The 13,404-nt window shown below is 37.7% G+C and overlaps 1 protein-coding gene across 16 annotated transcripts in view; it reads right to left on the reverse strand.

Moving 5' to 3' along the window:
- Positions 1-13,404, reverse strand: part of UNC80 (unc-80 homolog, NALCN channel complex subunit) — a 230,144-nt gene that overhangs the window by 203,534 nt on the left and 13,206 nt on the right. For all 16 annotated transcript variants that reach the window (XR_007718221.1, XM_050751390.1, XM_050751388.1 and 13 more), the window contains exons 5-7: positions 11,420-11,543; positions 7,625-7,698; positions 3,943-4,082 (exon numbers count right to left, since the gene is read on the reverse strand). Coding sequence is in view for 15 of the 16 variants with exons in the window: in XM_050751390.1 (XP_050607347.1) it covers positions 3,943-4,082; positions 7,625-7,698; positions 11,420-11,543 (338 nt within the window). In the remaining variant the exon portion in view is untranslated. The remainder of the gene's footprint in view (positions 1-3,942; positions 4,083-7,624; positions 7,699-11,419; positions 11,544-13,404) is intronic.

Here is a 13,404-nt window from a genome sequence, read left to right on the forward strand (position 1 = left end):
GAGAAATAGGAATGCTTTTACACTGTTGGTAGGAATGTAAATTAGTTTGACCATTGTGGAAGATAGCATGGTGATTCCTCAAAGATCTAGAACCAGAAACACCATTTGACCAAGCAATCCCATTACTGGGTATATACCCAGAGGAAGATAAAGACACATGCACACATATGTTTATTGCAGCACTATTTACAATAGCAAAGACATGGAACCAACCCAAATGCCCATCAATGACAGACTGGATAAAGAAAATGTGGTACATATATACCATGGAATACTATGCAGCCATAAAAAGGAAAGAGATCATGTGCTTTGCAGGGACATGGATGAAGCTGGAAGCCATCATCCTCAGCAAACTAACACAGGAACAGAAAACCAAACACCACATGTTCTCATTCATAAGTGGGAGTTGAACACTGAGAACACATGGACACAGAGGAGGAACAATACACACCGGGGCCTGTTGTGGGATTGGGGATGAGGTGAGGGAACTTTGGGGACAGGTCAATAGGTGCAGCAAACCATCATGGCACTCATATAGCTATGTAACAAACCTGCATGTTCTGCACATGTGTCTGGTTTTTTGTTTGTTTGTTTTTTTTAAGAAGAAATAAAGCAAAAAAAAGAATATTATTTAACAATAGAAAGGAATGAATTACTAATACATGCTATAATGTGGGTAAATCTCAAAAACGTTATGCTAAGTGAAAGAAGCCAGATTCAAAAGGCCACAGACTGTATGAATCCATTTATATGAAATGTCTAGAAATGCAATCCAATAGAAATAAAAAGTGTATTAGTGGTTACCTGGGGCTGGGTGTGGGAATGGGAATGGGAGTGACACAAGGGATGGGCACAAGGGACTTTTTTGGGTGATGAAAGTATTCTTAAATTGGATTGCAGTGGTAGTTGCACAATTCTGTAAATTTACTAAAAGTCATTAAACTGTGTATTAGTTCGTTTTCATGCTGTTGATAAAGAAATACCTGAAACTGGGAATACAAAGAGGTTTAATTGGACTTACAGTTCTACATGGCTGGGGAGGCCTCAGAATCATGGCAGGATGTGAGAGGCACTTCTTACGTGGTGGCAGCAAGAGAAAAATGAAGAAGCAGCAAAAGCGGAAACCACTGATAAAACCATCAGATCTCGTGAGACTTATTCACTGAGACTTACGAGAATAGCACAGGAAAAACCGGCCCCCATGATTCGATTATCTCCCCATGGGTCTCTCCCACAATACATGGGAATTCTGTGAGATACAATTCAAGTTGAGATTTAGTGGGGACACAGCCAAACCATATGATTCCACTCCTGGTCCCTCCAAGTATCATGTCCTCACATTTCAAAAACAACCATGCCTTCCCAATAGTCCCCCAGAGTCTTAACTAATTTCAGCATTAACCCAAAGGCCCACAGTCCAAAGTCTCATCTGAAACAAGGCAAGTCCCTTCCGCTTATGAGCCTATAAAATCAAAAGCAAGTTAGTTATTTCCTCAATACAATGGGGGTACAGGTATTGGGTAAATACAGCCATTTCAAATGGGAGAAATTGGCCAAAACAAAGGGTCTACAGGGGGCATGCAAGTCCAAAGTCCAGCGGGACCGCCAAATTTCAAAGCTCCAAAATGATCTCCTTTAACTCCAGGCCTCACATCCAGGTTATGCTGATGCAAGAGGTGGGTTCCCATGGTCTTGGGCAGCTACACCCTTGTGGCTTTGCAGAGTACAGTCTCCCTCCCGGCTGCTTTCACAGGCTGGTGTTGAGTGTCTGCAGCTATTCCAGGTGCATGATCCAAGCTGTCAGTCGATCTACCATTCTAGGGTCTGGAGGACGGTGGCCCTCTTCTCACAGCTCCACCTGGCAGCACTCCATTAGGGACTGTGTGGGGCCTCTAACCCCACATTTCCCTTCTGCACTGCCCTACCAGAGGTTCTCCATGAGGGCCCTGGACCTGCAGCAAACTTTTGCCTGGGAATCCAGGCATTTCTGTATATCTTCTGAAATCTAGATGGAGGTTCCCAAACCTCAATTCTTGACTTCTGTGCACCTGCAGGCTCAACATCACATGGAAGCTGCCAAGACTTGGGGCTTCCACCCTCTGAAGTCACATCTTGAGCTGTACATTGGCCCCTTTCAGCCAAACCTGTAGCAGTTGGGACCCACGGCACCAAGTCCTTTGGCTGCACACAGCACGAGGACCCTGGGCCCAGCCCACGAAACTGCTTTTTCCTCCTGGGTCTCTGGGCCTGTGATGGGAGGGGCTGCTGTGAAGGTCTCTGACATGACTTGGAGACATTTTCCCCATGGTCTTGGGTATTAACATTAGGCTCCTTGCTCCTTACTTATGCAAATTTCTGCAGTTGGCTTGAATTTCTCCCTATAAAATGGGTTTTTCTTTTCTGTTGCATAGTCAGGTTGCACATTTTCTGAACTTTTATGCTCTGTTTCCCTTTTAAAACTGAATGCCTTTAACAGTACCCAAGTCACCTCTTGAATGCTTTGCTGCTTAGAAATTTCTTCTGCCAGATAACCTAAATCATCTCTCTCAAGTTCAAAGTTCCACAAATCTTTAGGGCAGGGGCAAAATGCCACCAATCTCTTTGCTAAAACATAACAAGAGTCACTGTTGCTCCAGTGCCCTACAAGTTCCTCATCTCCATCTGAGACCACTCAGCCTGGTTTTATTGTCTATGTCGCTATCAGCATTTTGGGAAAAGCCATTCAACAAGTCTCTAGGAAGTTCCAAACTTTCCCACATTTCCGTGTCTTCTTCTGAGCTCTTCAAATTGTTCCAATCTCTGCCTGTTACCCACTTCCAAAGTTGCTTCCACACTTTTGGGTATCTTTTCAGCAATGCCCCACTCTACTGGTACTAATTTACTATATTAGTTCGTTTTAATGCTGCTGATAAATACCCGAAACTGGGAACATAAATAGGTTTAATTGGAGTTACCATTCCACATGGCTGGAAAGGCCTCAGAATCATGGTGGGAGGTGAAAGGCACTTCTTACATGGTGGTGGCAAAAGAAAAATGAAGAAGAGGCAAAAGCAGAAACCTCTGATAAACCCATCAGATCTCGTGAGACTTACTCACTATCATGAGAATAGCATGGCAAAGACCGGCCCCCATGATTCAATTACCTCCCCCTGGGTCCCTCCCACAACACATGGGAATTCTGGGAGATACAATTCAAGTTGAGATTTAGTGGGGCACAGCCAAACCATATCAAACTGTAAACTTAAAATAGGTTAATTTTACAGTATATAAGTTACATCTCAATAAAACTAGTCTTAAAAATGTTCCTTTTTAAAATACTATACGTTACTAGGCTCTAATTTTATTTGAAAATAGGGATATACAAATGGTCTCAGGAGCTCTTGCCCCATAGGTAGAGTGTCAAACCTCATGACTCCAGGTGTCTGTAATTTCAACAGGGAATAAGAATAAATAGACTATTTCTTGTTTCTGGGGAAGGTGTTTGTAAGCAAATTCACTACGTACACCAAATAACAGGGGCAGGGTTAGAATATTTACAAAGAATAGACTTTTAAATTCCTATGTAATTTAGAAGCATTAATTTTAATACAAGGATCTAGCGGTATAAAATATCCTTATATATTAAAACAGATCCTTTAACATCTCTGCAACATAATCTTCTGATAAAATCATTTGAGTTCTGCACTTAAACATTTTAACTAATATCTAATTCAGACATCTCATTAATTAGAAGCTTCTTTCCACTTTTGCCCTAGTTTGTTTAAAAGAAAGCCATTCATAGCATATTTCTACAATTATTAATTATGCCTTGACCAAGAATATGTATACACATATTATGCAAACACATATTGTGAGGAACAGAGGCTATAAAAGTAGTTAAAATGCATATTTGATTTTTGGTGACCAGTGACACATTTTGTCCCTACCATTGCAATCAGGTACCTGGAATGTGATGGGCCTCTTTCCTGGGAAGTTTGGGAGGACAGACTTCCATCAAAGGAGTTTCCTCGGTGGCAGCCTGAAATGGTGGCCTTGGGTGAGATGGAATCTGACTGGAATGTTTCACAAACCACCTGGAGTCCCTTTTGGAGGTAGAGATAGCAGATTAGGTTTTGTTTTTTCTTTGTTTGTTTTTTGTTTTCCCTGTAGCTATATCCTCTAGAATTAGCTACCATACCACAACATGGTTCCATATATGGGTTTTTTTTTTCACCATAGTTAATTATGATATTATGGGCCAAGGGATTTTGATTTCATCTCAGAGAGAATAGAAACAGACTTCTAGGGATCACCCGTGTCATTTCAAGCATCAGGCAAAGTAATTTCATATATTTTGTTTCATTTTGTTCTTAATTATTTTCTTTTTCATTTCCGTACCCAGTATCTACAGGAGAGTTACACATCAAGAATTCATCATACTGAGGTGAACTGAATGGAAGCATAAGGCTAAAATAGAAGCACTAGGTTACTAGGAGCTAATCAAATTGAAGCCAGAACATGAGAACAGAAGTACAAGGTTAACTTTTTTCTTCATTCATCAGTGGAGAGATGCAATACACTTTCCTAATCAGACACAATGACCTTTATTCTGATTTATAAGTACAATTCAGCAGTTCTGTTACCAGGTAGCTTATTTTAATTACATTTAGCTGATAAATGTAATTCTGCCCAGGTAATGTGAGATATTTTTCCATAGATATTATAGGTGAAATTCTTTACTAAAGTATAAAGACCCTCAACAGTCTATCTGGAAGGTTAGCCCTTACAATTCTAATTTTTACACACCAAAATAAGGCATTATTCAATCATGATGGAAAGAGAGACAAATACAGCTAGAAATTCCATGAATTAAGTCTTCTGAACTTGACCATAAAATTCTTTAGCATAAGCATACTATCTGTGCCTCATGTTAGGTGATTTGAGAGATTTAAAAAATTAGATGAATCTGACCCTTAAGCTCATGAGCTTACAGTTATGTCTCAAGACAGGTAAGTATAGGTCAGAGAAACATGTCCAATAGAAATATAATGCAAGCCACAAACAGCCACATATCTGATTTTAAATTTTGTAGAGACCACATTAAAAACAGTGAAAATGAACAGGTGAAATTGTTTTTAATAATATATTCTTTTTGACCCCTAATTATCATTTCAACATAGAATCAATACAAAAATTATTAAGATGTTTACTTTTTATTTTTTTTTTAAGACAGGGTCTCGCTTACCCAATTCATAGTGCAGTGGTGTGATCATGACTCATTGCAACCTCCATGTCCCAGGTTTGGGTGATCCTCTCCACTTAGTTTCCCAAGTAGCTGGGACTACAGGCATGTGCCACTATGCCCCGCTAATTTTTCTATTTTTAGTAGAGACACAGTTTTGCCATATTGCCCAGGCTGGTCTCAAACTCCTGGGCTCAAGCTATCCACCTGCCTAAGCCTCCTAAAGTGCTGGAATTACAGGTATGAGCCACTGCGCCAAGTCTACATTCTATTTTATATTACATTTTCAAAATCTGATGTACATTCTACACTCTCAATTCAGACTAGCTGTATTTCAAGTGTTCAATAGCCACACAGGCCTAGAGGCTATCATATTGGACAGTGCAGGCTTAGACTAATTGGACAAGAGTTTAGGGGAAATTGAGATCTTAATTGGTCCTTAAAAGGATAAAATTTAGATGAAAGAAAGAGAAGATTCTAGTTAGAGGAAACAATCTGAGCAAGGATTTGGAGGCTAAAATGAGCAGGCACTGTAAGTTAAGAGATAATAGATAACTGACTGAAGGGATAATCAGAAACAGGGTCACTTAGCAAAGGTGGTGCCAAGTGGTGGGAGGCACAAAAAAACAGGGAGAGGAATTTGGTCTTGCAGCGACAGTCAATAGGATCCACTATAGGTTCCTAAGGAGAAAGGGACATGATAAAAGGATGGCACTTGCATAAAATGCCTTACGTGGAATGGTGAGTTAATAAATAAATGATATATTAGGAAATTAGTCAGGAATTATTAGTGGTATTTATGCAAAGAAGAACAGTCTAGAAGTAGAAAATTCAATTAGGTAGGTTCAACTGCAATTTAGTTATGAGGGCCTGGATTTAGAGGATAGCAGTGGGCATAAAGAATAAAGAAAACATCTGAGCAACATAAAGAAAAGAAGACAATATGACTTAGCAGGAAATCAAATCAAGAGGATTAAGTATAACATAATATGAGATGTATGTATTTCATTGTATCTAAGATGTCATCATTTAGAAGACACACTATTATTTTATGTAACGTTAAGAAAAAAATACCCTGTTAATTAAACTAGGACATTTTATTTCTATCATTGGGGATTTTTAATTTTATACTTGTTGAAAGAGCTATTTTACATTTATTTATAGGCACAGCTTTTTTATTATATTTCCATCCTGTGTATATGTAAGAGGAAAGTATAAGTGAAATAAATTGGTGTAGGTATTCCTAAAACTACTTCACATTTAAAATTTTCAACCCCGAATTGTTAATATTTGAGTTTTTCCAAAGAATAACCTCCTCTGTATCAAGAGTGTTATCTCTTAAAATACTTCTCCACTATTCCCTCTGACATATGCTTATAATTCACTGACCCTGATGATGCAAATTTAGATGCTGGAAATGACCAAATTCATGCTGCACAAGAATTACAACCATATCAAGACAGCTACCAGTAGGGAGATTATAAAAGGCCAAAGATTGTTAAGCATACTCAATTTCAAATATGTTAAATGTGAAAAATATATACATCTTACAGCATATAAATCACAGTGTCTGTACTTAGTAATTGCTCAGTAAATGGTAGATGTAATAGGACTCCAAAATTTCTAGGTTGAAGGGTAAAAAGAGTGATAATCTTCCTGGCAGCAGTAACAGTTGGAAAGAGGATCCAATTTTGATGGAAGGCAGCAAGTTTCACTTTGCACATGTTGAATTGAAAGTCAAAGCAGTTCATTTAATGCCATAAGTTAATGGTAGTATCGATTTCTATGTAGCTTTCAATTACTCTGGCCTTCATTTCTTTCTTTTCTTGATCAAACATGACAAATTTGCACTGAATTATATTCTGCATCTTATATCATATTTTGCACCTTCTGTTTTATGTGGGTTAGTCTTGACCCCTCATTAAACTTTAAGATTCCTTAAGGGGTAGGACTATCTTATAACTCCTTCCAACTCCCTCTTCCTGACCTCCGGCAGCATTATTCTACCTACATTAGAGTTACTTAACAAACATTAGGGGATTCAATAATTGAGAACAAGGTGATATGTTATTTAATCTGGGATGTAATGATAACTAACACTTATTGAGTGTTACATGTAAGCCACTGATATAAAGCACAACTCATTACACACTAAGCACTGAGATAAAATACTAGTCGTATATTGTCTTGTTTCCGCACCTCCACGCTTTGAGGAGATACAGAAAATTAATTTTCATACACGACTGATAAAAAAACCTGAGACCGTTAAAAGTTGCACATTCAGAAAGCAGGAGTGGCTTTGAGCCTGGTAGTATGATTCTAGAACTCATGTCTTTACCTTCACACTACACTATGTCCAAGGACTTACTGCCTCCCTTCTTCTTATAATTATAATAAACTAACCTCTAAGTGTCTTGCATCTTGATTTGGTGATTCACAGGTCCGGCTTTGACTGTTGATAGGAGAACTTCTCTTAGCTGAAAAGATGGAAGAAGTTCCATCATTTTATAAGGTTATAAGTTCTTTCTATTTCATAAGTGCATTTCATTTTCAAATAGAAAAGCTATTTTAATAGAACATTATTACTTTAAAAGAAGACATTAATGCATATTGTAAGAGAAATTCAAATAACCAATTCAAAAATATTAGCATTTTTTTGGGTTATCGATGTAGATATTCATCTCTTCAGTCTGACTCAGTAAGTTAAGGTGCTAAAAAGTTGGCAATACTAAAAATAACAATAATAGGTAACACCTACTCAGCACCTTATATATACAAAGTTCTCTAAGCATTTTACATATACAGTCACGCATCACTTAAGGACAAAGATACTTTCTCAGAAATGTGTTGTTAGGCAATTTCATCATTGTGCAAACATCATAGAGTTTACTTACACAAACCTAGGTGGTATAGCCACCTACACATCTAGGCTATATTACATGGCCTAGCGCTTCTAGGCTGCAAACCTGTACGGTGTGTTACTGTGTTGAATCCTGTAGGCAATCATAACACAATAGTATTTGTGTATCTAAACACAGAAAATATACAGTAAAAATACGGTATGAAAGACAACAAATTATACACCTATACTGAGCACTTACCATGAATGGAGCTTGCAGGAATGGGTGTTGCTCTGGGTGAGTCAGTGAGTGAGTAGTGAGTGAATATGAAGGCTTTGATAAATTTATTTTTAAAAAGTTTTTATTCTTTAATAATAAATTAACTTTAGCTTACTATAACTTTTTTACTTTATAAACTTTTTAGTTTTTTAAACTTTTTGACTCTTCTGTAATAATACTAAGCTAAAAATAAATACATCATACAGCTGCACAAAAATATTTAATTTCTTTCTAACTATTCTATACGTTTTTTAATATAGTCATATATTTATAAATTTGTATTTTTATTTTACTTTTATTTATATATTTTTTATCTTTTATACTTTTTTTTTTTTTTTTGAGATGGAGTCTCGCTCTGTCGCCCAGGCTGGAGTGCAGTGGCCGGATCTCAGCTCACTGCAAGCTCCGCCTCCCGGGTTTACGCCATTCTCCTGCCTCAGCCTCCCGAGTAGCTGGGACTACAGGCGCCTGCCACCTCGCCCGGCTAGTTTTTTGTATTTTTTTTAGTGGAGACGGGGTTTCACCGTGTTAGCCAGGATGGTCTCGATCTCCTGACCTCGTGATCTGCCCGTCTATCTTTTATACTTTTAATATATTTTATAGTATATATTGCTACATATACTAGTATGTAGTATGTATAGTATGTATTAAAAAGTATAAAAGTATATTTTATGGTTTTTATACACTTATTTTATACTCATATATTTATTTTACTTTAAAAAGAATTTTTTTTTTGAGATGGAGTTTTGCTCTTGTTGCCCAGGCTGGAGTGCAATGGCGTGATCTCGGCTCACCGCAACCTCCACCTCCCAAGTTCAAGAGATTCTCCTGCCTCAGCCTTCTCAAGTAGCTGGGATTATAGGCAGGCACCACCAAGCCCGGCTAATTTTGTATTTTTAGTACAGATGGGGTTTTTCCGTGTGGGTCAGGCTGGTCTCGAACTCCTGACCTCAGGTGATCCACCCACCTCAGCCTCCCAAAGTGCTGGGATTACAGGCGTGAGCCACTGCGCCTGGCCAACTTTTTTGTTTTAAAACAAGTGCAGCTACTGCTTACTCACTATGTGCCAGGCATTCTCATTTTTGGTTAAGAACAAGACACAAACACACACATTAGCCTAGGCCTACCCGGTATCAAGATCATCTGTATCACTCTCTTCCACCTTCAGGTCTTTCCCAAAGGAAGGTCTTCAGGGGCAATAACACACATGGAATTGTCATCTTTTATGATAACAATGCCTTCTTCTGGAACATCTCCTAAAAGACCTGCCTAAGATTGTTTTATAGTTAACTTTTTTTAAAATCATAAAAATGGATAGTAGGAGTAGAAGAAATATACTCTAAAATAACAATTAAAAGTATGGTATAGTAAATACATAAACCAGTTATATAGTTGTCAGTTATTATTATAAAGTATTATGTGCTGCATATAATTGTATAGGCTATACTTTTATAAAACAGGCAGTGCAGTAGGTTTGTTTAAACCAGCATCACCACAAATACATGAGTAATGCCTTGCACTGTGTTACCATGGCTATGAAACTACTAGGTGACAGGAGTTTTTCACCTCCATTATGATTTTATGGGACCACTGTCATACACACTGTCATTGACCAAAATGCTGTTATGTGGAACAAAACTATAACTCGTTTAACCCTTAAAATAACTCAATAATACTACCATATTATTATGCCAATTTTACAGGGGAAGAAACTAAGATACAGTGAGTTAAACTTGCCCAAGGTCACTTGACCCTTGCATGAAGGTTATAGCCCAGACTGACTTTAGAGTCTGTACTTTAACTATTACATTAAGCTGTCCTGGAGGTAAAATTCAAATCAGTTACATCTTTACCTGAGGACTAGGAACAGCGGGAAACTAAGACGGCAATGTCTCATTCAAATTGTGAGTAAACTGGTGCTGAGAAGGAAGGTGATTTATCAAGGTCACCATGTGCCATTGCTTTTTCTTCTGGCCATGCTGTCTAAGCTGAGTCTAATTTCCCCTCAGATGCTGGGTACTGCTTCAAGTCCACAGGCATCAGGCAGAGGGAAAAGAAACCCACTGTGAATATCATCCAGAAACCAAAGGAGGGTGAGGTAAAAAGCCCAAGTACTTCCATGGAGGGACATGGTTTCTTAGTAGTTTTTATATATGTGTTAAATTATAGCTTATATATTAATAAAAAGGTTGTTTATTATCTGCACAAAACCCTTATGAATTAAGCAAATTATATATGTGTGTGTGTGTGTGGTGTATTTTAAAAATATATACGTATGTATATATATGCTTCTGTAGATTTTCCACATAATTTATTTCTTTTTAAATTTTATTATTAATGCTAAAAATAGATTTGGGAATAGAAGACTACAATTTATTAAGCACTTACTATAAAGCAGACACTTAATGCACTCTCATTTACTTCTTACTAAAAAGCCCTATAAGGTGGCATTATCACCTCAATTTTACATACATGGAAATGCTTAGGAAAGTTAGGTTATATACATAGTAAGAGATAGATTTGGAGATTTAGAGATAGTGTGAGCCTGCCATGCACTTTTCAATCTATCATGTTGTGTTCTTTCTACAATTGAACAATGGGACTATGTCATTAGACAATTCCTGAAGAGAAATGCTTAGATAGCAATACAACACTAAGATGATTTTTGTTCAGGAGCCTCTATTCTATTTACCATGATGATGATGATAACATAACAATGATAATAATAATAAACGCAGCTGCCACTTACTATGTGCCAGACATTCTTCTAGGCAGTTTTACATATATTAGCTCCATTTCGTAACGATCTTGGAAGTAGTATTAATATGATATTTACATTCTCAGTTTCCAGATGAGGAAGCTGAGGCACAGGAAGTCTAAATGAATTGCCCAAAGTTCGTGCACTTGATTCAGAGTAGTTTTTCCTCATGTGAATAAGCCCTATATCAGGACACTTAAATAACTCCATGGAGATATTTGCTTCTTTTTGACTTCTTAGAGGCAAATTATCCCATCACTCTAACTACTACGTGTGAGGGAATCCGCTAAAACTGTCCCGCTGAGTGTCCAAGTTACAAACCTGTAATGATGTTCCTGATGGGCTTCACCAGTGCGGTGAAGCCAGAGACTTCGGGCTGTCTGTGTTCCCACATGGGCTGCCATATGACAAGCCCACTGGCCAGACGGAAGGTGAGGTCAGATTCCTAGGGGGGAAGAGAAGATCTATGTCCAATAACTGACATGTAACAACTGCTTAAAGGGACCAATCAATGCAAGGATTAATATCATTCATAAGGTTATTTTCAGAGTGGATTTATCTGCCAAACCTTCTCTCATCAGTCAGATGAATGTTTCTAGAGTAAACCAATGACCAAAAGTTATCACTGCAATTACTATGAAAATCCCAGTTGTCTGCTTTATCCAAAACTAATGACCAATCAAAACATAGCTTTGGGCAAAGCATTGAATACACAAACTATTGTTTTTTGTTTGCAGTGGTTGAAACTTGTTTATTTCAGGAGTCTTGGCAGATCTCTTCACTTTGGTTATTATTATCATTCCTCTTAATTATTTAACTGTCCTTACTTCTCCCTTATAAGGCAAAATACTCAGATACTGGCTATTTTGACATTCTATTATCCAGTCCATCTCTTTTCTTACATTTTAGGGAATCAGGCACATATAATTTGACCCTTCATAGTGTATTATTTTGTAATGTTGTCTTCTTAATAACCTTTAATTTCTTGAGGGCAAGGATAAATCAAGCATTCTCCTTCCCTCTCAGCCTCGAGCATCATCACAATGTTTATCATAGCATTAGGAACTGGGTACACAACAGATACTCAATAAATACTTGCTGAATAGGGCTGACTTTATAACCCATACTCACTCAATTTATCTGTGATTCAAAGTATCTTTCAAGAGCATATCCTCTGCTATCATATTGTATAAGTACAAATATGTGACATTCTGAGATTATATCTTAAACACCTCAGTCTCTCAAAACAATGTAAAGATAGAAGTAGAGAATGTGATCCCAGATTAACGAATACAGCTGAGATCCAGGAACTCATTTACAGCAGTGATTTGCAACCCCAGCTTGCATATTATAATCACCAGGGGAGCTTTTAAACCTAAGAGGCCTAGTTATCACTTACCTCTCCTACCCAGACCCATTAAATTAGAATCCTGTGAGATTTTCTAATATCCCCCGATGACTCTCACACATAGCTGGGGTTGGAAACCATTGAGATTGAAGGAAAAGAACTCAGAAGCAACTGGAAAAATAGAAAAATAAAAGCAACTCTGTACCTAGTAAAAAGAAACCTAAAGGCTAGACTGGGATTCTGACACCACTTGGCAACAGAGCCACACAGTTCCCACAATGGGAAAGTCTCTAGAATTCCCTGTGGAAGTATTAGAAAAGCACATAAAGCATTTGGTTAAATTCATTCTGCATATATTCTGTAAATATTTATAGAACACCTACCATATACCCGGTACTATTCTAGGTTTTAAATGCAACAGTGAACAAGGCATACAAAAATCTCTGTTCATAGTGTAGAGAGGAAGTGAAGGGCTGTTTCAGACAAAGTGTTGTCATTTTAGACCAGAGAATCAGGTGAAGCCTTATTGAGAAAGTGACATTTGAGTAAAGTTCTGAATGAAATGAAGGAGCTGTCATGTGGCTATCTCCAGGAAAAGTATTCCATGAAAGAGGATCAGCAAACACAAAGGCCCTAAATGTGCCTAGTGTGTTCAGAAATAGCCAAGAGAATGTGTGCCTAGAGTCAAGTGAATGTGAGAAAAGTAGAAAAAAAATGAGAGAAGTCATTGAGTGCCAGATAATATACTGCCTGATAGGTCTTGATAAGGACTTTAGCAATTATTAAGATGGGAAGCCACTGGAAGGTTTCAAGTAGCAGAGTGACATGATTGGATGTATATTTTAATAGGTTCACTCAGGCTGTTGAAAATAGTTTGAGAAAGGGCAACAGTGAAAGAAGAGACTATTTTGGAAGCTATTGTTATCATCTAGGTGAAAGATGATTAGACAGGGGTACT

The sequence above is a fragment of the Macaca thibetana genome, chromosome 12 (genome assembly GCF_024542745.1).
Source record: "Macaca thibetana thibetana isolate TM-01 chromosome 12, ASM2454274v1, whole genome shotgun sequence".
In the NCBI taxonomy this organism is placed as follows: domain Eukaryota; kingdom Metazoa; phylum Chordata; class Mammalia; order Primates; family Cercopithecidae; genus Macaca; species Macaca thibetana.